Here is a 22273-nt window from a genome sequence, read left to right as displayed (position 1 = left end):
CTGTCACTATATCATCGAGTTTTTAGTTATCATCATTAACTTTTACAAATGAATGGTGGATGACGCACTAACTGTGTATAAATCATTTATACTGTCGGTGCACACATTTTACACTCTATATTAAATTCTTATTTTATTGTTTTCAACTAATAAAATATAAAATTTGGTATAAACTTTTGAGACCGAATATATAACTTGCAGAGACAAAGCACACCCCGAATCTTAATGCTCGCGGTGAATCTAGACCGTCTGTGTTGTTTCGTTATGCCCGAGATGTACGGTCGAGATCAAAACTGTTGACACTTTTGTTTTTTAAGACAAAACTGTCGTGCTTACTTTCCTGAAAAATATCAACCAGCATTCAATTAAATGTGACATTATGATGTTTGATAAAACATTTTAAAAAAGCACAACAAAAATAATATTGTCCAACTCTTAAAAAATATATAATATTTATGCACCGAATATATAAAGGTGTATACACAGTCAATATATTATGAGGAGAGATTCATTATATACAATTTTAGGTTATACTAGTTATACTCAATCTCAGTTATTTATTTTCTTAAATTCAACGGACCAAATGGGTAAGTGTAATAAGTAATTTAATATTTCTTTTTTCTTCTTCTCATCATTTATTGCACTCACATATTTGGTTCATTAGATTTAAGAAAATAAATTATTGAGATTGAGTGTAAATTAACTTGAATGTAAACGGATCTCTCATCGTATATTATTATTCACCTTTTATTTTAATTACTTTTTTTGAAAAGCCAATAATAATTGAAAATAAATGATGGATAATAAAAACAAATGTATATATCTTTTATCCTTCTTCTTAAAATATGAAAAAGGGAGAATATTGGATTTTTATATTTTTAATCTAGTGTGTTAGATTTTCATAGAGTATCATTTTTTTGTGTATAAGATAACATGTGTGTCATTCTCTTTTCTAAGGCAAACATTCTTATCAATGTTTTATATTAACTAAACACACTAAATTTGATGATGGAACTTATGATATTACATTTGTATGAAAAATATTTATATATTAGTTTGATATATTGTCATTATATTTTTATTATCTATATTTAATTATTATTTATTTTTCAAAAAATAATTGAAATAAATGATGAATAATATAATAAACCTATATAAATCTTATATTACAAAGATATTACCCTTTTGCAAGAAACGAGACAAGTGTTGAAAAACATTTCATATAGTAAACACCACTTAAGTGAAATTAATAAAATGATATTGCTTTGCTTTTTTATTTGAACTTTAGTGCACAAATATAGTAAACACTCATTTGCTTTCTTATATTGCATTGTTTACCAAATTTGTTAAAAAATATCAATTTAGTCCCAATTTTCTTTTTCTACTCTTGTAGTCATTTTTGTTCTTTTTCTAACATTCATTAGGATCTGTTAAATATTAGATGAGTGTTGACTTGTCACATTATGTGTATATGTGGCATTTGGAGATGGCCAAACTTTAGACAAGTCTAATATATATATATATATATATATATAAATAAATAAAAGTGTAAAGATTTATATACAAAAATTATATTATTTACTATTTATTTGTATTACTTTTATTTAAGAGTTAGTAATGATTAAAAATGAACCATGGATAATATAGTGACCGTATAATTTTTTTTTACACCTTTAGTAGATACATCTTTTTCTCAATTTATATCTTCTGTATCATTTTAGTATAAGAAAATTTATATAGAGACATAGAACCCATTATATTTAGAAACAAATATATTTATAATTTTTTGTACTACTAATTAGGATTGAATTTTAATTAGAAATAAATGTTTTTATGTGTTGTGAATATATTATTGATTGTATTTACATATATACGTCTTTAAACAAGTCTTTATCTTCCCTCATGCCCAACCCAATATCATCAATGATAATTTTTTTGTGCTACCAAATGTATCTTCTCATCCTATAGGTAAGGATTCAATATTGTCAATGTCGCTCATATGAATCGAACATTTAACATTTTGGTCATCATAATAATAATATAGTGAAGTCTTACACTACTAGATTAACACCTTGTTGGTAATACAACTAATAAAAATTGGACAAATATGTTCTAAAAAAATTAAGTTAATTTTTAAAGGATTTAATATTTATACAACGACTTTGTAAGTGTTTTTCACACTGTCAAAAAGTTATTCATCATTTATATGTTAATTATCATTGACTATCAAACAAATGCACATTAATAACGAATGATGTACTGATAATGTATAAAACTTTATACGAATGGTGGGTATATTTAAACTGAATTTTAAATTTAATATTATTATACATGAAATTATGTTTGCCACATACGATTTCTGTTCAAATGGCCCCAACCAGATATTCTTTCTCTGTCTTGCTGCTTCATCAAAAGCTACATGTAAGTAAACTTTCAAAATAGTATTTAGTAATAGCAAATATGAATTAAAATAATTTGTGTCTAGGATCATAAAAAATGTTATAAATGATACATTTAATTTAAATTTAATATTTTTTAGACCAATTTTAGTTTTTTTTTATGTTTAGGTATCAAATTGCTACATAAAAGTAGTTATTCTAAAATTTATAGCTAGACCCTGAAAATGATTATATAAAAATGTATAGAACATCATATTATGACTTTCTGTTTTGAATTATTTTAATTTTAATAATTACTAATCATATATATGGATACCTTACTATGAAGAATGTTGTATTTTAATACAAAAAAAGGTTTAAATTTAGGGTTATGTATTTTCTTACTTTTAAGTAAAGACTTATATTGGACTAATGTGATGCTCAAATGAAAACGTGATTATTGTAAGTCTCCACTATATCCTTAAGGTCGAAAGTTTGATTAATAGAAATGACACTTGTTAAGAGTGACATCCACGAACTCCGAAAGAGATTAGTTATTTACAAAAAAAAAAAGTGAAGGGACAACCTTGATAGTACCAAAAAAATTATGATTAATCATATATTATATACATCATCCACTTACTTTAAGAGTAAGTTAGAAAAATCTACTACACATTATAAGAAAATCCAATGATTTGATTTAGTGAGTATGTTTAAACTATTAGATTTTTTTATATAATGGATAATTAAGATATCTAATAACTTTTTTTAAAAAACTTATTATCGGAGTAAATGAAATTACCATTGCTTCCTTAACCACCATCCAAACCCAAATCCCTATCTTTTCGTGAGATCAATCAATTTAGGGCATTTGAAGTGGAAGGACCCAAAGTCAAACAAACTCACATAGTTCCCAGCGATTTCACTCAGATCAAGTAGTTTAGTGGGTTTTGTCGGAATTCTAGGTCGAGAGATGGCGGTTTCCGATACTCTAAACGGTGGCGCTTCTACACCGCCGCCTCCACCGGCACCAGAATACGGGATCACAAAGCCTCTCTCTCTAGCCGGTCCCACCGCTGCTGATTTCAACCGTAATCTAGAATTAGAGAAGGTACTTAACTCTATTCATTCTAATTCATCTCATTCACAACATTATTCTTATAATTGTTCTATAAATCATTTGAATTTGTATCATGTGTCAGTTTTTGGTTGATTCGGGGCTTTATGAGAGTGATGAAGAAACTGCGACCAGACAAGAGGTTCTTCGCCGCCTTGATCAGGTGACGCCATTTTGCTTTTTCTCAACTTGAAAATCACCTTATGTTGTTAGTTATATTGAACCATTAATGAGAAAATTACATCAATACCCCTTGAGATTATTTCATTACACTTGCGTCCTTAAAGAGGTGATGGCTGGAATCACACTGAACCCCTGAAAATGTACCTGTTGAAAATGTCGAGTGTAATTAAGTCAAATCTCAAGTGTAATTTCCGTCAATTGCACTTGACACCTCTTGTTTTTAGAATTACACCAACCACCGTTGAGGTCCGGGGAGACGAGTGTAACTTTTATAACAAGGGGGTGTTAAGTGTAATTAAGTCAAATGTCAAGAGAGATCAGTGTAATTTTCCTTAATTGCACCTGGCACTGCTTGTTTTGGAAATTTCACTAACCTCCATTGATGTTTATGTTATCATTGCACTGGGAAGATGAGTGTAACTTAATTAAATCACATCTCAAAGGGAGGTCAGTGTATTTTTTCCTTTATGAATTATTAATCACTGAGGTACTTCATTTACCTCTTTCTGGTGTCTTTCTAACTTTATATTTAATGTTACAATGTATAATTGTTATTTTTTCTTAATTATTTTATGCTAAAGATATTCCTCCAAGTTTTGAATGAGCATTATGAGACTTGTCTTATATTGTTACACATTGAAGAACATGTTTTTGAGTGTTCAAGATTCATTATGCTGTTCATTGTCAGTGGTACATTGCCTTAGTGATGGTACCTTTTCCGGTCGTGATTGAGGTGTTTCACTATCATAAAATTTTCTTTTATTGTAACAAAGTTATCTGGCAATGTAGATTGTAAAAAGCTGGGTGAAGCAGTTGACACGCCTGCGAGGCTACACAGATCAGATGGTTGAGGATGCAAATGCTGTCATTTTCACTTTTGGCTCTTATCGATTAGGGGTGAGTATGCTAATAATGCCTTCTCCTGACCCACTTTAGTGCTTGCATTTTCATGCAGTGAAGTGAAAATGGGTTTACAAGGACAATTGCTAATTTATTTTTTATCATTGGAGTTTGGTGGACTTCAACGTAAGACTTGCTGATACTTCTCGACTTGATTCATCATAGCTATATGCCCAGAATTTGGAAAGCTAATTTTTGCAGGCAAAACTATCAGAATAATTGGTATGGCAGTCCCTTTCTGCTTAACACTTGACATATAGCTGTCGCTCAAGAAAGAGACACCTGATGTTTTTCGTGTACATGCTGATGAGTATCTCAATAATGTTTGATTCCCCTGGCCCAGGCAGTGATGGAGTCCAATTGTATCAATTGATTATTTGTACCAATATCATGCTTCAGTCACTGTCAGCAAATGACTGTTGGTGATGATTTCTATTGAATTTTATTCCACTGTTATCATAAAATGTCTTAATCTTTTGTCTACATGAATATTAACAGCTTCTGTTGGGTTAATACGTTCTTGTAGCAAAACATGATATTATATTCTCAAGAATATATCAGGAAAAAGTAGATAATCCAAAATATTGTTGTCTTATAGCATGTGCCACTGTCTTTTTGGTAAGTCTTTGTTCTATACGTATTTGTTAATGTTGCATCAATTCAATCACTTCCAGGTGCATGGACCTGGAGCTGACATAGACACTTTGTGTGTTGGTCCTTCTTATGTGAATCGAGAGGTGATAAACTGAAGCTGGTTATTTTTCTCAATTTAGAATTGTCCTCGGCAATTATTATATTTTAGCCAATATATCTCTTTGTAGGAGGACTTCTTTATGATTTTGCATAACATTCTTGCTGAAATGGAAGAAGTTACTGAACTTCATCCAGTTCCTGATGCACATGTCCCAGTAATGAAATTCAAGTTCCAGGGAATATCTACAGATTTGCTGTATGCAAGTATATCTCTTTTGGTTGTCCCAGAAGTAAGTTTGTTACTTCAGTCAGCAGTTTCTTTCACCATTGTCGAAGCTGCTATTTTATTTTTATTATTATATAGTTTTCAGAGATCATTTTTCTGAGCAAGATCTTCATTACAAAAGCATTCATCTTGCGTTAAGAATATGATGGCTTTCCTAAGATAAGCACACAATGAATTATAAAGGCTTAAGCTTCTTATGCTTTTATAAATAGATGCACCCATGCCTCTTTTTCCTCAAGTGTCCTATATATGTGCCCTTACCATTGTATTATTTACAATTCTTTTCTATTTTTACCATATATGATTTGAAGTTTTTAGGATATTTGGATTTCCCTCCCACTGGTATATGTCAATGTAGAAATTAAGAAGGATGTAGTAAGGAGTGGTTTGCTTTTATTATCTGAGGTAGTCGGGTTTAAAATTAGTGTGCTGGCCTTCATTTAGCAGACTTAAGTTTGGTAAGTGCATATTTTAATTGTTGATCTAGATTCAATTCTGCAGTTTGTTGATTTTGGTACATGATATTGGAGAAAAGTTAATCAGGATTATGTTTGTTACCACATCCATTTCATGTTATCTTTTGTGTTCTTTATTGTTTCTAAGAGAAAAGCACAATGCTTTGGGCTTTGGCTTTTCTCCCCCTTGGTACTTTCTCAATCTTCCAACTTGGATTTTTTTTTCTCTTTATTTTAAACCTGTCATGATATCTCAGATGGTTCTGTATTTGAAACACACTTATCCACAGGACCTAGATATCTCAGATGGTTCTGTGCTGCATGATGTTGATGAGCCAACTGTTCGAAGTCTTAATGGCTGCCGCGTGGCAGATCAAATTCTTAAACTTGTTCCAAATGTTGAGGTTAATATATGTTTTCTTTAGTTTGGTTCAATATATATTAGATTTAATGCTCTTTCATCTTATTAATTTTGATAGTCCATTAACCCTTGACAATGATAGCACTTCCGAAGTGCACTGAGATGTTTAAAGTTTTGGGCTAAAAGGCGTGGTGTTTATTCAAATGTAAGAGTGTCACTACAACCTTTTTAGTTTTTTAAAAGACACAACCTTTATAGTTTTCATCTCCAATGGCATTAGCTTTTATATTCCTGTCTTCATTCATTTCATTCTGAACATTTAGGTTACTGGATTCCTTGGCGGTGTAAATTGGGCCCTTTTGGTTGCTCGAGTTTGTCAGCTTTACCCAAATGCGATCCCTAGTATGTTGGTCTCTCGATTCTTCAGGGTCTATACACAGTGGCGGTGGCCTAATCCTGTAATGCTATGCTCTATAGAAGAAAACGAACTGGGTTTCCCTATATGGGATCCTCGTAGAAACCCCCGGGACAGATTTCACATTATGCCAATAATTACTCCTGCATACCCTTGCATGAATTCCAGTTACAATGTCTCAGCAAGCACTCTTCGTGTTATGTTGGAACAGCTACACCATGGCAACATGATCTGTGACGTAAGAGGAGTTTGTTATTCTTAGTTTATATTAGTTTTGTGACTATCTGTATTTGATTGATACTTTTACTGTTAGGAAATTGAGCTTAACAAGGCCCAGTGGAGTGCACTTTTCCAGCCATATAACTTTTTTGAGGCCTACAAAAACTATTTACAAGTGGACATAATTGCAGTAGATGCTAATGATTTACTACCGTGGAAGGGTTGGATAGAATCTCGGTTGAGACAACTTACCCTCAAGGTTGTCTTGTCATAGTCTGTAATAAGGCTTTCCTCTGCTTTGGATGTCATTTTTTATTCATTGAAAATATCTTATGCTTTGACATTTAGCAAACTATTTTTTTGTTATATATTAACATATGCTTTTCATTTATCTCTGAGCAGATAGAGCGGGATACGAATGGGATATTGCAGTGTCATCCTTATCCTCATGATTATGTGGATACATCAAAGCCGTGTACACATTCTGCATTTTTCATGGGTTTGCAAAGAAAAGAGGGGGTAAGAGGTCAAGAGGGCCAGCAATTTGATATACGTGGAACAGTTGATGAATTCAGACAAGAAATAAATATGTACGCATATTGGAAGCCAGGGATGGAAATTTATGTTTCCCATGTTCGTCGGAAGCAGCTCCCTGCATTTGTTTTTCCAGATGGTTATAAACGTACTCGGATTCCAAGGCATATGAGCCATTCAGCTGAAAAAGTGGATGAGGGTGCCACAAGGTGCTATTCTGGGTCTACTGAAAGATGCATCAAGAGGAAAAATGATGCTGAAATGATGGATGTGAACCCAAGAAAACCAGAAAAACGAGCCTCTATTAGCCCACAGAGGCTAGAGTGTTTTTCTCCTGAAAGTTGTAGCACTAGATCAGGCGGTACATCTCAAATGAGTATTGATTGTATTGAAGGGGTTAAATTAGATGGTTCAACAATGAAAGATTCTAACAGCAATTGTCAAATTAAGTCATCTGATGGACTCGTAAGAAGTGGAGTAAGTGCTGAAAGACTAGACACGCAGATTACTGAAACAGGCGTTGTTGACTCCACACTTTCTAGGCAGAAATCAAGGAGTCCAGAAGTTCGGAATGTGGTAAGACTGCCGAACCAGTGGAGGAACCTTCCGTCAGGAAGTTTTGGTTCATGTGAAGTTCCTTAATCAGAAGTTGGTGATCCGTTTCAGAGTGGAGTCAACGGGAACAAAGCTCAGGATCTGGATTTAGACTGCTTGGAGGATGTAGAAACTGCATCGACCGAAACCTTGACAAACTGTAAAGAGGGTGCTCCGGATATGGATCAACCACTAGACAAAGCTTGTAGTTTCACTACAAGGGCTGATATTTCAGATTATGTGCCCAATGCCAGCACCTAGAACCTCAATTGCAAGGTGAGTTTCTTCATTTGGGTGAGGACTTTCGGATTAGAAACTGTTGTGGATGGAGTGATAAAATTGCAAATCTGGGAGATAGTGAGAGTCAGGGGTCTTTGCCCGGTGATGTTTGTGTGGCAGATCAAGATCAGTTCTGAGGAGTGGGTTTTAAACTTTCTCTTCTCTCTGTTTTGTCCATAATAAAGCTGAAGAAATTTTATAACACTCCTCAACTTCCTTTTTTTTTTAGTATCAGTTATCAGAATTATATCCTTCTTGGGTTTTCGGAAGAAATAAGAGAGTATGATCTTGCCTTTTTTTGTGTGACTAATTTGATTAATTTTCCTTAACTACAGTTTGTTAACATTTATATTTAATCAGAATCTGGTCTGTCTCTATTTCTTTTTTCCTGATTGTTCGGTCCTTTTACTATGACCCACTATTTTTATGTAGTATATTTCCCTCCTTGTTTCATGTTAGTATGACTATCAATTGATTTCCATGGTCATTGAGTTGCTTGGTCAATTTTCTGACTGGTGAATATGTGGTCGCAGGTCCTGCACCAACTATACATGCTATGTTTCCAGTAACTGTGCTTAAGAACCTGACTTGTTTTGTGTAGAGAAGCTCAGAGGCCAAACCAACCTTTTGTTTCACGTTACAAAATTTTCATTTAACGCTTTGTTTGTTTGCTAATTGTTATTTTTTCTCTATTTCTTATTGTGTATAGCCAGATGCCAGACTCAGAAGTGTTGTATAAACTTGAGACGGGGCCACGTCAGATTCTTTGCAGAAGCTAGTGAAAAGCATGTTTTTCAACACTTCCAATGTGAATAAGGATGTCTTCATAATGCCCTCTTTGGTTTTGGCTTTTGTAAGAGGAAAAGTTTGTAGTGAATTAGAATGTCAATCGCTGAAGGTACCCACACTGCTACCTTATGCTTTGTTGGGGCTATTGCTGTGCAGATTCTGAGTTGGAGTTGGGCTTAAATTCGAACAACTGGTGATGCAAATGATGGCAGTAAAAACATAATGAGGTTTTGGGGATGGCATGGTCATGATCATGTAAGCCCTGCATGATGGAGATGCTTATAAATGTGGTCACTTCAAAATTGGTCTCATACCATCTTCAGTGCTGTGAATTATCTCACAAACCTTCTAACATATTTTTGCACTTTGATTTTTCGGAACTTTGTTGTTTGCTTGCGATGGGGTATGTTTGATAAATTATATAAATGTAAACATATCATTTCAACTTGTTGGTTTCAAAGGGGAAATGGTCCAAAAGAATCATTTGTAAAAGGATAGTGTGGAGGATCGTTATGCTCATGGCCTCGTTGGCATTTCAACTTCTGTGAACACTATCTTGTAACAAATTGTATCTTTCATCAGTGTTGGCGCATAGTTTTCTTTTACTCTTTGGTGTATTTCATCTCCCTGATGTTTATTTAGTTTCAAGAGTGGTGATAAACATACTGAAGTGTATGGGTGAGACTTGGCCCTACACCTTGCACAGCTCGATCATGATCGAGTTCAAATAGGGTTAGGTCTGATTGGGTCTAGGACCGGGTTCGTGTTCAAAAAATAGACTCAATCAATATTTATGGTCGGGTAGGGATCAAGCATGACTCGACCCATCCTGTCTCATGTCACTCGCTTATCATGTTTTGTATGTGTTTCTACTCAAATGTGTATAGAGTATAATGATACAATTTTGGTCGAAAGTATCATTTATTTTTTAATTTTTTATAATATATACATGATTAATAATATATATATATACATATGTCATTTTATATATCAAACTATATATTCATAATAATAAATAATATTGAGAAATCTTTATTTAAGATGAGTATGCATTATATTTAATCGGATCTATGATCGAGTTGGGTTTAAAGGCTGACCCGGTCACTATTTAGGGTCGGGTTAACTTTTGGTCTAGGATCGGGTCCAAACTCAAAAAAATGATCCAACCAATATTTAATGTCGGATAAGGACAAATCTTAACTCGTCTCAAGCTGACCCATATTCACCCCACTGAAGTGTATATCTTGTTGTTTACTACTTTATGGTCATATCTTATTTTTAAAATAAAGTCAATTAAATCATGCTTAGAATCAAATTCAAAATCCTATAACGTTACCATTTAATGGGTGAAATTCTTGGTGTTTTCTTTTGAAGACGGTTTTATTGCATTTTAACATTCATTCAAATTATTCTTCAAGTTGATAAAGTTACCATTTATTATTGCCCTCTCTTAACCTTCATCTTTCCGTTCTGCTATTTGGATTGCACAAGTTCTCACACGTTCACGCCATCACCACCGCATCAATTCTCTGCAGGTAAAGGCCAAGTCCTCTTCGTCTCTCCACATAAACATGATTTATGTGATTTGAAAAGTCCAACAACGGTTTGCATTTCTTTCTTCTTTCCTACCTCCACTCAATCTACAATTAGTGTCATTTTTGTGCTATTAATTCCGTTTATTCTAAAATAATTATATATTTTATAACCATCTGATTTCTTATAAATTCCTATTTTCTAAAAAATATGAAAATCATTTCTATAATCCCAATCATGGTGTTAAATAAATCAAATAGACTTTTAACCTAGAACTTAGTCTTGATTTCACTATTTCACATGGAGTACATTGGAATAAGATAAATTTTATCAAACAATTTTTTTTGTTTCAACAGTTAAATTTACAATAAATTTGTTTAAGGTATAAAGGTCTATGCAATTAGCGAGATTTTTATTACGGATGAATGAAATGTTAATATCTTCTCTATCCGTAATTGACTTCTGAGCTCAGAACTCAGATTCAAAAACTAAATTATCAAAATTGAGCTTAAAAAATAATTTTCTATGTTTTAACCGCAAAAAGTATAACGTCGTCTCCAATTTTTTGGAAGATGTCGAAATCAAGTTCACTTCTTACTAAGTCGCAAATGCGATTTCCAACCGAAAATCAAATTGTAACAAAGTATTATCTCACAATAATTAAAATGATATAAGTGTCATTACATTTTGTGCGAGTAAGGATAAATGATTAATATATATATATATACACCAAAGTTTTCCAGCTGATCATACAAGATTAAAACAAGTGTCTTTTTTTTTTGTTGATAAATGCTTGAGTCAAATAAACATGATTCATAAGTATACAAGGAAATGGAAAATTGAAAATAACATTACCTAATGATAAATTACAAACCAAACCTTTAATTTTTTGATAAATTCTTATGAGTCAAATAAAATGATTCATAAGTATACAAGGAAATGGAAAATTGGAAATAACATTACCTAATGATAAACTACAAATCAAACCTCTTAACCAATGATATAAGTGCACTAGCCTGAGTTATTGTTTGTATTGAAAGATCTTGTATTTGTTGATATTCTGTGCAATTCCCCTAATGGAACCAACTGCAGCAGCCAGTGAAACTAGCAAGCAGATAAGGCTCAATAATTGGAGCATAAACCACTTTAATGAGATTCTTTTTATGCTTTTCTGTGCAATGTGCATTTGTATAGGGAAGAAAACAATAAGTGGCCAAAAACCAATTGCTCCTAGTAGTGCAAGGAACTCATTGAAAAATGGCATTGCCATGGCAACAATTGTGGCCACTATCACAAATATTGTCCTCCAAACTAGCCTAAATGAGTTGAAACTGAATTTTAAGCTGCCCAATTTGAATGAGTGATCTTTTTTTATGAAATCTGAATGTGACCACATAACATTAGCACCCATCTCAACTACACGAAATAACGGTTGAGCCATCAACTGTTACAAAAATTGATATTAGATATTAGACATAGTTTTATTTCAAAATCGTGTATGAGAACCATTAGCATAAATTTAATCTACCCAAGTTGAGCATACTAAGTCAATTAACTATTATCATTAATTAATAGTTACATATCATAATCAATGATGTTTCAATAACTTATTACTTAAGTTAACTAGATTAATGCAAGAACTTTTCACTATAGTCTCTATATGTGTGTATATAGTGCTGGCATGATAGTAAATATATGAGTAACATGATTTAACCTGATATGCTCCCACGATGTGGATCACAATGAATACATTCCCCAGAGCAACCAACCAGAAGGGCTCATAAAATCCGAAGCCGGTGAGGATGTTCCCCGGAGTGTCATCACCGAAAGCAGCATAGCCAAGGCCACCACAGAGGAGGAACAGAATTGTCATTGTTGTGATCCCTAACGCATTGGCCTTTTTCATCTGTTGGTTTTCTGGTGGACATGACTTTAATGTGTCCTAAATAAATCATATATTTGGAGGCCATCAAAATCAATTTGCTATAGTAGCTAAAATAACTAATATTCTAATTTCTTAGTTTTAAGTTGTGTGTTCTTACCATTATGTCATAAACAACAGTAGCAAAAGAGCTAGCAAGTGCTATGTTTCCCAGAGCACTGAAAATCTTCCACATTTTATCTGTTGATGATAATCCTGGCCCTATTTTGATTCCGGTAAAACTTGTTGGCTCACCTTTCCCTGTTCAAAACCAAAATGCCAAACATGTTTCACCTTACATAATTTCTATCATTTAATTTTACTTAGAACATCCACACAACGGTGAATTGTTTTTTCATTTCCGGCCTAGAGGTCATGGGTTCAAATACTCGTGAAAACGACCTCTTCGTTTATTAGATGAGAGTCTCGTACACTGTGTCGTCCCCATTTGTAATTAAAATTTGGGATTAATGTTTGAAGGCTTTTGGAGAAATGAAGATGAAAGACATATATACCTTGGAGCACTATTGCAAGTGAGAGGCCACTTCCAATGAATGCATAACCAAAAGAGGTGATAGCAGCAATGGTTGAGAGCCATGTTAACTTGTGGAAGTTTGGGATTAAGGACAAGAAAACTTGCACAACCCCAAAAGCCATCATATATGGATTATTTGAAAACTTGCAATCAGCTTCATGGCCCTTATAATGGAAGCAAATCGCTTTCTTTATAGCCCTGCCACATATTTACATCATCATAAACCAGAGAATAAAACAGAAGAAAAGAGAGAAGAATCCCATCATCTCATTAGATATTATTAATGATTATTGTTATTATGCGATGAACCTTTGCGCAATGGTAAAATTGTTTGACTCTTGACTAAATGTCCCGAGTTCAAATTCCAGAAAGGTAAAACCATGTATATCTTCCCTCTTAGACCCTATTAAATACAATGCATCGTCGTTTTGTTATTATACATAATTAACTATAAAAGTAGTTAGAAGTATATTATCATCAATATAAATAGCATACACCAAGCTTGTTGAAGTAGTTATTGTGTAGCCCACTGTAACCCCAGCAAGCTTCCCATATAGGACCAATCCACAAATCAGATGCATTGTTTTACCTAATTATCAAATGAAAACAACATGGAACCCATTATACAACATTTAAAATACAGTGTAAATTTATTGAAGAGTCGATAATGATTAAATATGAATGATAGATGATACAGTAACTCATAAGTTATGATATATATACCTAAGTATGCTCCTACAGCTTGCATGTAAGTGTAGTTTCTGGTGCCAGTGACAGGGTCTGGATATCTATAGCAATCAGCAATGAGATTGTAAGTGTACATAGAAATGCATGCAAAAGCGACCATAACTGATATGCCAGCTACCCAACCAAGCTGAGCCATTGCCCACGCTAGAGCTAGCACTCCTGCCCCCACCACAACTGTTATTATATGTGTCGTCGCGGTTAACGCATTCCCTACATTGCAAGTATACGACAAAATTAGAAGAATGTATAGATTTTAAACTCAATTTTTATTAGGGTTGCATACATATATACATATGCATATATATCTATTTATTATTATATTATAGATGAACAAGGTATGGATCTAAAATATGAAAACTAAACAAAATGAGAGAGAGAATATACCAGTTCTTTTGGTTTTGCCATCATCATCAAATCTCGAATCTTTACCCACTTCAAAATCCATTTATTTGATGAGACCCTTTCTCTTCTTGTGACAGAAATTACGAATGTTGTTATGTTATGTAACCTTTGAAGCGAAAGGACAAAATATCACACACTACTACTTGTGTTAATAAAAAGACTCGTTCATGTGAATCCAAAATGGAACCGGGAATGTCACAACCGTGAAGATACCCACCCTCTCACCTTATTATATACTTAAGAGTGGACTTATGTATACACATATATTTCAAACTACCATCTTTATATGGTAGGTTTAAATTCTATTATTTTTTAGACTAGTGTAGTGACAGACACTTACACGGATACATATACGTGTGTAAGATACGATATATCTGACATGTTGACATACAATTTTCCTAAAATATAAGATATAATACGTTTATGGATAATTGTATAAAATTGTAAAAAATATATAAAACTATTTAATTTTTTTCATGTAAAAAGGATGAGTTGTTTTTTTGAATAACTAACTAGCAAATTAGAATGGGTTTTTTAAGGTAACTCGGCTAATATGTTGTGAGAGAATAGATTGAATATTCAAAGATGGTGAGAATCTTAATAATAATTAAAATGTCTTATTTTAATAAATAATTATGGATAGAATTATAAAATTGCTAATTTCTTCATAAAAAAATAGATAAATGATATATTCCCATACAAATTATAATACCTACAAGAAATGATATGTCACTTATAAATCAATCATTATAACAAACGAGTGTTGGTTCAAGTAATACATGTTTGATTCCCCTTAAGCAATGTCTCAGGTTCAAGTCTCATAGATGGAAAAAATACACGCAAAGAGAATTAGCCCTACATACCTGTAGATGTTCTCGGCTCGAACATATGTCATTTTCTTGTGGGTAGGAAGATTTAGTATAAGGATATATCATTTTCCTAAACAATATTACTGATTTAAATTATTATCTTTTTTGTATTATCAATGAAATCATGTCAACCTATGATAGAGAATTAAGTTCTTTTAGGATGCGTGACTATTTCTCCTAACAAATCTCGCATTCATGAATCGAGTGTATTGGCACAGATGGTAATATATTTTGTATAAATTTAATTAAAAATAACAACATATTTTGTTAATAAAAATGTTTATGAAGGGCTATCTCATAAAAAATGATTCCTATATATTTTATTATTGATATAAAAATGTTATGAAGGATAACCTTAACAATTAATTTTGTTAGAAAATAAGAAGTATATATTTCCGGTAAAGTCACTAAGATAATATATAGTGCAAATTAACCGTGCATTTTGAAATTTTTAGTCCGACAATAAAAATATAATAAGACTTTATTTTTTATTCTTCGATCACTTTTCCTTCTAGTAGCGTCATACATGGCCTTTCTCATATCTAATAAAACATTGATATTTATTGCACTAAAAATATATATTAAAATCTCTATCAACCATGTTTTGTTTAAAACTTAAATGCTTATGACTTGAACATCGATAATTGAGATTAGGAATATTACACTAACTTCTTACTCACACCAGATTAAATGGAAGAAGGAGAAATTTGATCTTGTAATTCATTGCAATATTCTCAATAAATTATAAACAACTACATTTGAAATTAATTAAACATTTGCAATTAGTAAACAACATTAATCAACTTCTTACTCACTCGAGAGTAAATCGAAGAAGGAGAAATTTAATCTTGTAATTCACTACAATATTCTCACTAAATCATAAACAACTACATTTAAAATTAATTAACAATTTGCAATTAATAAACAACATAAATCTTGTTTTAAGAATATGTGTATATAATTAGGTAGGGGAGTACATAAATAAGAAAAGAGAAAAACAAGAAAAAAATAATCTAAAATTTATATTTTAATAAACTTTTTACTTATTAGAACAATTACAAAATCCAATGATCTCAATTGACCTATACAAAAAAACCTTATACTTCACAAAAAATTTCACTTGGAAAGTTATACATCCTTAATGGAAGTTTCAATTTCAAATTATGATTTTTCCAATGACATAAAACACATGGAAAGTTGATGGTAAGGATTGTCAAAAAAGTCATTGTCATTAAAAATAAACCTAGTGAAGCATTTGTGATAAATATATATATTTTCTTCAATATGCATATTTTTTTTACAATTTTTCCAAAATAATAATAAGAAATACATTGATAACAATTTTCATATAAAACTTTGATATACGTTACGCCCTAAAATATCCATTAAAATCCATATCAACCATATTTGTTTAAACCATAAGCACTTATAACCAATGAGGGATCTAGGATCCAGAGATAGGATGTGCAACATACTTAAAAATTAAAATAATATATAGCATCGATTACAAAAAATGAAAATATTAATGTCAAAATTGCAAAATTTAAATAATTTAAACAAATAAATAACCTTTCTCACTAAATATATTTAATCAAATAAACTACATTTCTAGTTGAGTAATCAATTCATTGTCGATATTGTTGAACATTTCTCGCCAAATATAAGTCATTAGACAATCATTCATTCATGTATGTTCCATTCGATTATGCAACCTATTTTTTCACACTTTTCATAGTTGAAAAAACTTTTTCTAGAGTTGTATTGCTAACTTTACAAGAATATCAACTAATGCATAAAAATGTGTTTTCCAATGATATTGTTGAACATTTCTCGCCAAATATAAGTCATTAGACAATCATTCATTCATGTATGTTCCATTCGATTATGCAACCTATTTTTTCACACTTTTCATAGTTGAAAAAACTTTTTCTAGAGTTGTATTGCTAACTTTAAAAGAATATGAACTAATGCATAAAAATGTGTCTTCCAATTTTAACTAATTTATCTTAAAGATTATTCATTCAAGCAAATTCAACACTATTATACGTGTTAATGATGTAACATGTAAGTCTCAAGTTTATTATCAAATACCACTAAATTAGTTGAACAAAAATCATGTGGATAAAATTTGCAAATTCAATGACAAAACTAGAGAAAAACTCAAGTAGACTCAAACAAAACATACAAAGAAGAAGCTGAGTATTGGTATCAGAGAGATGATCGTGAAGGAATTTTTAGACATGCATGTATGATATTTTGATAAGTCATAATTATTTTGCAACTTCTCTCTTGGTTATTAAAATAAAAACAGGCCTAAAAATATATGTGAATGAAGCTCAACAAAACAAGAAGAGGACAATTTAATGGTCTGCTGGCTTTAGTTATTGATATAATATATTTATACAATGTTACTATAAATATTTATATAAAATTAATGATAATATCTTTACAATATAAAAAAAACTCATATATTATTAGTGTATAATCCGATTTTTGGCGGAATCAAATCAATCAACTAGGAATGCATGGTGAACTAACCTCAATAAGCAAACTGTACTTTCTTGTAAAAGTCACAACTACTATTTACTCCTAACTTTCTATCTCTATTTTGGGGTAAGTTGTTCCCAATTGAATGCAAAACCAATGGAATTAAACATTGAATCCAACCAAACCAAAAAAAATAAGTTTATAATAAAAAAGTTTACCTAATCGAAGAAGAATGACATAATGCAAACCAATAGATACATATTAAAGTTTAATATGTTCCATTCTAAAAAGTGAAATGATGAACCAAATCATTTATATATGGTTTGCTTCCAACAATAAAAAATTGAATCATCCTTTTGTTTGGTCTGGTTCCTAAAGTATTAACTAAGTGCTTTTTAATGTATAGTTGAATTTCTAAACTATTAAATTATCTGTAATTTAATTATTAATTATGGAATTATTTACATTTATCATTAAGATTTATGTGTAATATTCCTTAAAATCGTATATCAATATAACTATAATTCTTAGAAATGATACTTGAAAAGATCTTTAGAAATGATTAGTTCTTTATCGATAGTTATAGATTTAGGTTTAAAGAGCCACAAAAAAATTACTCTTGATTAGTGCTTATGACTTGATCAATTTAAAAAATACTGAGTTAAGACTTTATCAAAATGTGTTATTTTCAGCCTTGAAAATGAGATATAAAAATGTTGGTTGAATTGGATAGAAAAGGTAATTAAAATGGAAGAGGAAGAAGAGATTTTTGAGAGTAATCTGCAGCAACAACATGCTGTTGAAGAATTGAATTTCGATACTTATTTATCCTCTTTACACACATATCTTGGTGGTTCGTATTTCTATTTCTATTTCCTTTTTATTTAACATGATAATCGATTAATACTACTTACTCAACTTGTTGCAATTCAATCACAGATGTTGAAGACACGCGTCACAGAACAGCTTTCTTGGATGCTGCTTCTGTATGCAATCTCCCTCTCTTTTCTCTTCCAGGTACAACTTTTTTAAGAGCTTTTTTGTGCTTATCAGATTAACAACTTATGATCTTTCCTATGACTTCTTTTTAACATATTCAGAAACTTGTGAAAATAAGATATTCTCTTGCTCGGGTAAGACTGCATGCATGTACTATCAGCGGCTCGTATACTGGGCCGCACTTTTATAGTTTATTTCAAGAAAGTTGTTCTTAGCTTATTCAAAATAGATTATTCAATAAGTGCTTAATTAAGTTGTTTACCCAAATGTGCCTTTTTATTGTTATTGAGTATATTCTTGAAAAATGGTATCCTTTTATTAACTGCTAGCATAGCAAATGGTGAAAAGTTGTCTTTTTCATATGGCTTATCCTTCTTGTCCTTCTTAGTTCATGTGTCCTTTCTGCCATTTTTAATGTATAGGAATAACTGTGACTAACCTTGAAATATTCAGGAGTTGTGCTCTTTCCGGGAGCCACTCTTCCCCTGAGAGTTGTCGAACCCCCTTCCGTGGCTGCTGTTGAGAGAGCTTTGGCTCAAGTTGATGTTCCCTATACCATTGGTGTGGTAGGTTAAGTACTTACGGATGCTTTTGGTTTATCCATGTTCGGGGATTCTATTTTTGTTTTTTCTCATAAAACATGAATATCATACAATTTGCTTTTCCTTTCAGATTCGAATTCACTGGGACACCACAAATCGTAGGATGAAATCTGCAAGCATTGGGACAACTGCAGAGGTATCACCTCTCAAGTCTAAACTGATGTGCAACAAGTATATATTAGATGGAGGATATCACAATAGTTAGAGGTAGAGAGAGACCAAGAAAAACTGAAGGTGATACATTAAAAAGGAACTTAGATCTTAATGATCTTCTGGAGGGTATGGTTTATGATAGAGTATAATGGCAACATTTGATCTATCTAGCATATCCCATTTGGTAGCAAAAGGCTTTTATTGTTGTCAATGTGCTATTTGTACTTAATAAATTGCATTCTACATGTTTCTATCCACATGTAACCCTTTATATATATTATCCGTTTAATTTATGTAATTCATGAATATCAGCCTCTTCGCTTATGAGGATAAGACTGTGTACATCTACCCTTCCAGACTCCACTAGGTGAGAGTTCATTGTATCAACCTTCTTTTAATGAATTTCTCCTCCCTGCACCTAGTGAGTTATTAAGAGACATGAGAAAGTGCTAGGAAAATCATTTAGCTTCAGAAAATTTTACGCTGTTAAAGGTACATATCACATTCCATGTGTATTTGTACAAAATTCTTTCTGATGCAATTGAGAAACTTGGGGCGAGCAGAGCTGAGTTAATTGCTTACATACGTCACACCTTGTTCATTAGTGCAAAGTTTGAATTTGAAGTGCAGAATGAGCAAACCGACATCCTTAATGGAGGAAAAGCAAAAGAAAAGATATAATCTTTATTTACTAATTATTAGTTATGGTCTTCTTAGCTCCTACTGCAGTTAGATATTAATATCAATATGTCTGTTGTTTTATGTTACTTGTTAAACTTATATCTACAGATTCGACAATACGGGCGTCTAGCAGATGGTTCACTGAATGTGGTTACTCGTGGACAACAACGATTTCGCCTAAGACGGTGTTGGACAGATGCAGAAGGAGTGGTTAGAAAAATTTTATTATGTTTATTGCTTCTTCTTTTTTTATCTACTTGTGCATTAGTTGTGTATCAAAAGGCTGATGAGTGATGACTCCCTTTTTCTTTGTTTGGTTTGGGCGGTTCTTCTTAGCCTTATGGAGAGATCCAAATTACTGACGAAGATGTACCATTGAGAACTCCACGGGATGCTTTTGGAAAATTAGTACCATTAAGTAATCGTTCCCGTAGCCATGCCATCTCACATATGTTATCTTCAAGAGCATTCTGGCCTCAATGGGTGTATCATATGTTCGACTCTTATTGCCTTGCAGAAAGAGCTGCAGGTAGTTTTTTTTGCTTCTTCTGACTCTTTATTAGGCATCTCTGGCATGTCTGATTTTTTGTTATTGTTGGCCGAGTTACCTCTTGCTTTTCTTTGATGCATGCTAATGTGTTAGCATTGTCAATGGAAAATTCATGAACCCGTCATGTACATCTAGAATTTCTATAAATAGTTTTGCAGAACTCACAGGTATAATACTATCTTAATCTGTGTTTTTGTTCTTATGCTGATTTGTTTTTGTATTTTTTTATCCTTAATAGACTGAAAATTAGATAAGAAAACACCTTTGTTCTTGTTTTTAACTACGGTACTGTATATGATGTTCAAATTAAATAACAGACATGTGGAAGCAAATAGTTGGCGCTCCTAGCATGGATAGCCTTGTTAAGAAGCCTGATGCTTTATCATTTTATATCGCCAGTAAAATACCTGTGTCTGAATCTACAAGGCAGGAACTTTTGGATATTGACGGCATCACATATAGATTGCGCAGGGAAATTGAGTTACTTGCGAGCATTGATCTTATCCGATGTAAAATCTGCCAGGTAATCATTGTCTCACCAAAGCCCCACAATGGTGCACACCATATTGCATGTGTTTATATATAGACAGCAACAATTTTATATATTCTTTTTCGACTTTCATCAAGTGCAGACCATAAATATTGCTTTTGTTTATACATAATGTAGCTTCCGGTTCTTTAACATCATTAAATTTGCAGACTATAATTGCAAAACGAAGTGACATGCTGGTGATGTCAAATGAGGGTCCTCTGGGTGCGTATGTGAATCTGGGTGGTTATGTGCACGAGATAATGACTCTTAACAAGGCAGATGGCATAACTCCTGTTGGGCCATCAGCTACAGAATATAGTTGGTTTCCTGGGTAAGTATCTGTCATTTCCATGTCCTGTCGATATGAACATATCATGTTATTTATTCTCTTCAAGGAAAAAAATGTGTCGTCGATCTAACCGTTGTGTACTGTAAAGTGTTTACCGACAACGAAAATCTCATGCTTCATATGATGGTTAGGAACCTAGATAATAGGTTGTCTCACGCAGTTGACAGCTAATGTGAGGATTAGCACAGTCACACGGTGAACGCTACATAACGTGGCGTTTTATTGAGTTGTTCGACAAGAAGCTAATATAGCAATAGGCTACTTTTGGCAGGTATGCTTGGACAATTGCAAAATGTGCTACATGTAGAACCCAACTGGGGTGGCTTTTTTCAGCCACTAAAAGAAAACTGAAACCCAGTTCCTTTTGGGGGATAAGGAGCTCTCAAGTTGCAGAAGAAATACGTAGAAACCGTTAATTTTGATGTAATAGTAGTGACCATATTGTTACAAGTTTGATATGTATATATTCATACATACCCAGCTTACTGTGGAAAACCATGTTGATGTAGCATTGCATGGTGATCTTGAAGTACTTAATGCAATGTTCATGTGGCACTGTGCATGCCTGCTTAGTGATATTATGTATATAAACATGTAATGTTTACATTTTTAACATTTTGGATGAAGGAAAATCACATTGAAGGTAATTGTTTAGCTCTGTTGTTTTCAGAGGTTAGCTGAAATAATTAATATTAGATATACATACATAT

General features: G+C 32.4%; 3 protein-coding genes across 9 annotated transcripts; 2 read left to right on the top strand and 1 right to left on the bottom strand.

The window, feature by feature from the left end:
* LOC109344229 (amino acid permease 8-like) lies at positions 693-14484 on the bottom strand. The gene is made up of 8 exons (XM_019582898.1): positions 14324-14484; positions 13916-14149; positions 13688-13781; positions 13173-13390; positions 12779-12918; positions 12451-12678; positions 11712-12180; positions 693-703 (listed from the first exon to the last, which is right to left on the bottom strand). The coding sequence occupies exons 1-7, from the start codon at positions 14382-14384 to the stop codon at positions 11758-11760; spliced, it is 1398 nt and encodes a 465-aa protein (XP_019438443.1). The 5' UTR covers positions 14385-14484; the 3' UTR covers positions 693-703; positions 11712-11757.
* Positions 3183-9808, top strand: LOC109344228 (nuclear poly(A) polymerase 4-like). 7 transcript variants are annotated; one of them, XM_019582891.1, is made up of 12 exons: positions 3183-3316; positions 3350-3489; positions 3581-3658; positions 4468-4575; positions 5253-5315; positions 5400-5561; positions 6303-6416; positions 6516-6578; positions 6697-7026; positions 7102-7266; positions 7410-8117; positions 8208-9808. In XM_019582891.1, the coding sequence occupies exons 2-12, from the start codon at positions 3352-3354 to the stop codon at positions 8394-8396; spliced, it is 2118 nt and encodes a 705-aa protein (XP_019438436.1). In that variant the 5' UTR covers positions 3183-3316; positions 3350-3351; the 3' UTR covers positions 8397-9808. The 7 variants fall into 7 exon arrangements, with proteins under 7 accessions (XP_019438436.1, XP_019438440.1, XP_019438439.1 ...); XM_019582895.1 differs by having other exon boundaries at positions 3215-3489; positions 8208-8411; positions 9128-9808; XM_019582894.1 differs by having other exon boundaries at positions 3215-3489; positions 8208-8411; positions 9124-9808.
* LOC109344227 (protein cereblon-like) lies at positions 18419-22217 on the top strand. Its single transcript, XM_019582889.1, has 9 exons — positions 18419-18550; positions 18637-18714; positions 19150-19262; positions 19369-19434; positions 20241-20342; positions 20469-20661; positions 21000-21205; positions 21382-21545; positions 21835-22217. Exons 1-9 carry the CDS (start codon positions 18445-18447, stop codon positions 21977-21979), a joined length of 1173 nt encoding a protein of 390 aa, XP_019438434.1. The 5' UTR covers positions 18419-18444; the 3' UTR covers positions 21980-22217.

Source organism: Lupinus angustifolius, chromosome LG03, assembly GCF_001865875.1.
Source record: "Lupinus angustifolius cultivar Tanjil chromosome LG03, LupAngTanjil_v1.0, whole genome shotgun sequence".
Classification (NCBI taxonomy): Eukaryota; Viridiplantae; Streptophyta; class Magnoliopsida; order Fabales; family Fabaceae; genus Lupinus; species Lupinus angustifolius.
The sequence above is the reverse complement of the archived record's forward strand: the minus strand, read 5'-3'. Positions and strand labels throughout refer to the sequence as shown.

Bases quoted from the DNA above. Each gene is read 5' to 3' on its own strand.
- LOC109344227 (XM_019582889.1), top strand. From the start codon at position 18,445: ATGGAAGAGGAAGAAGAGATTTTTGAGAGTAATCTGCAGCAACAACAT. The intron at 18,551-18,636 runs GTTCGTATTTCT...ATTCAATCACAG, and splicing joins TTTACACACATATCTTGGTG to ATGTTGAAGACACGCGTCAC. The intron at 19,263-19,368 runs GTAGGTTAAGTA...TTTTCCTTTCAG, and splicing joins TTCCCTATACCATTGGTGTG to ATTCGAATTCACTGGGACAC.
- LOC109344228 (XM_019582891.1), top strand. From the start codon at position 3,352: ATGGCGGTTTCCGATACTCTAAACGGTGGCGCTTCTACACCGCCGCCT. The intron at 3,659-4,467 runs GTGACGCCATTT...CTGGCAATGTAG, and splicing joins TTCTTCGCCGCCTTGATCAG to ATTGTAAAAAGCTGGGTGAA. The intron at 7,027-7,101 runs GTAAGAGGAGTT...TTTTACTGTTAG, and splicing joins ATGGCAACATGATCTGTGAC to GAAATTGAGCTTAACAAGGC.
- LOC109344229 (XM_019582898.1), bottom strand. From the start codon at position 14,384: ATGGATTTTGAAGTGGGTAAAGATTCGAGATTTGATGATGATGGCAAA. The intron at 12,919-13,172 runs GTATATATGTCT...GGTTTTGAACAG, and splicing joins ACTTGCAATAGTGCTCCAAG to GGAAAGGTGAGCCAACAAGT. The intron at 12,181-12,450 runs GTTAAATCATGT...TTTTTGTAACAG, and splicing joins ACATCGTGGGAGCATATCAG to TTGATGGCTCAACCGTTATT.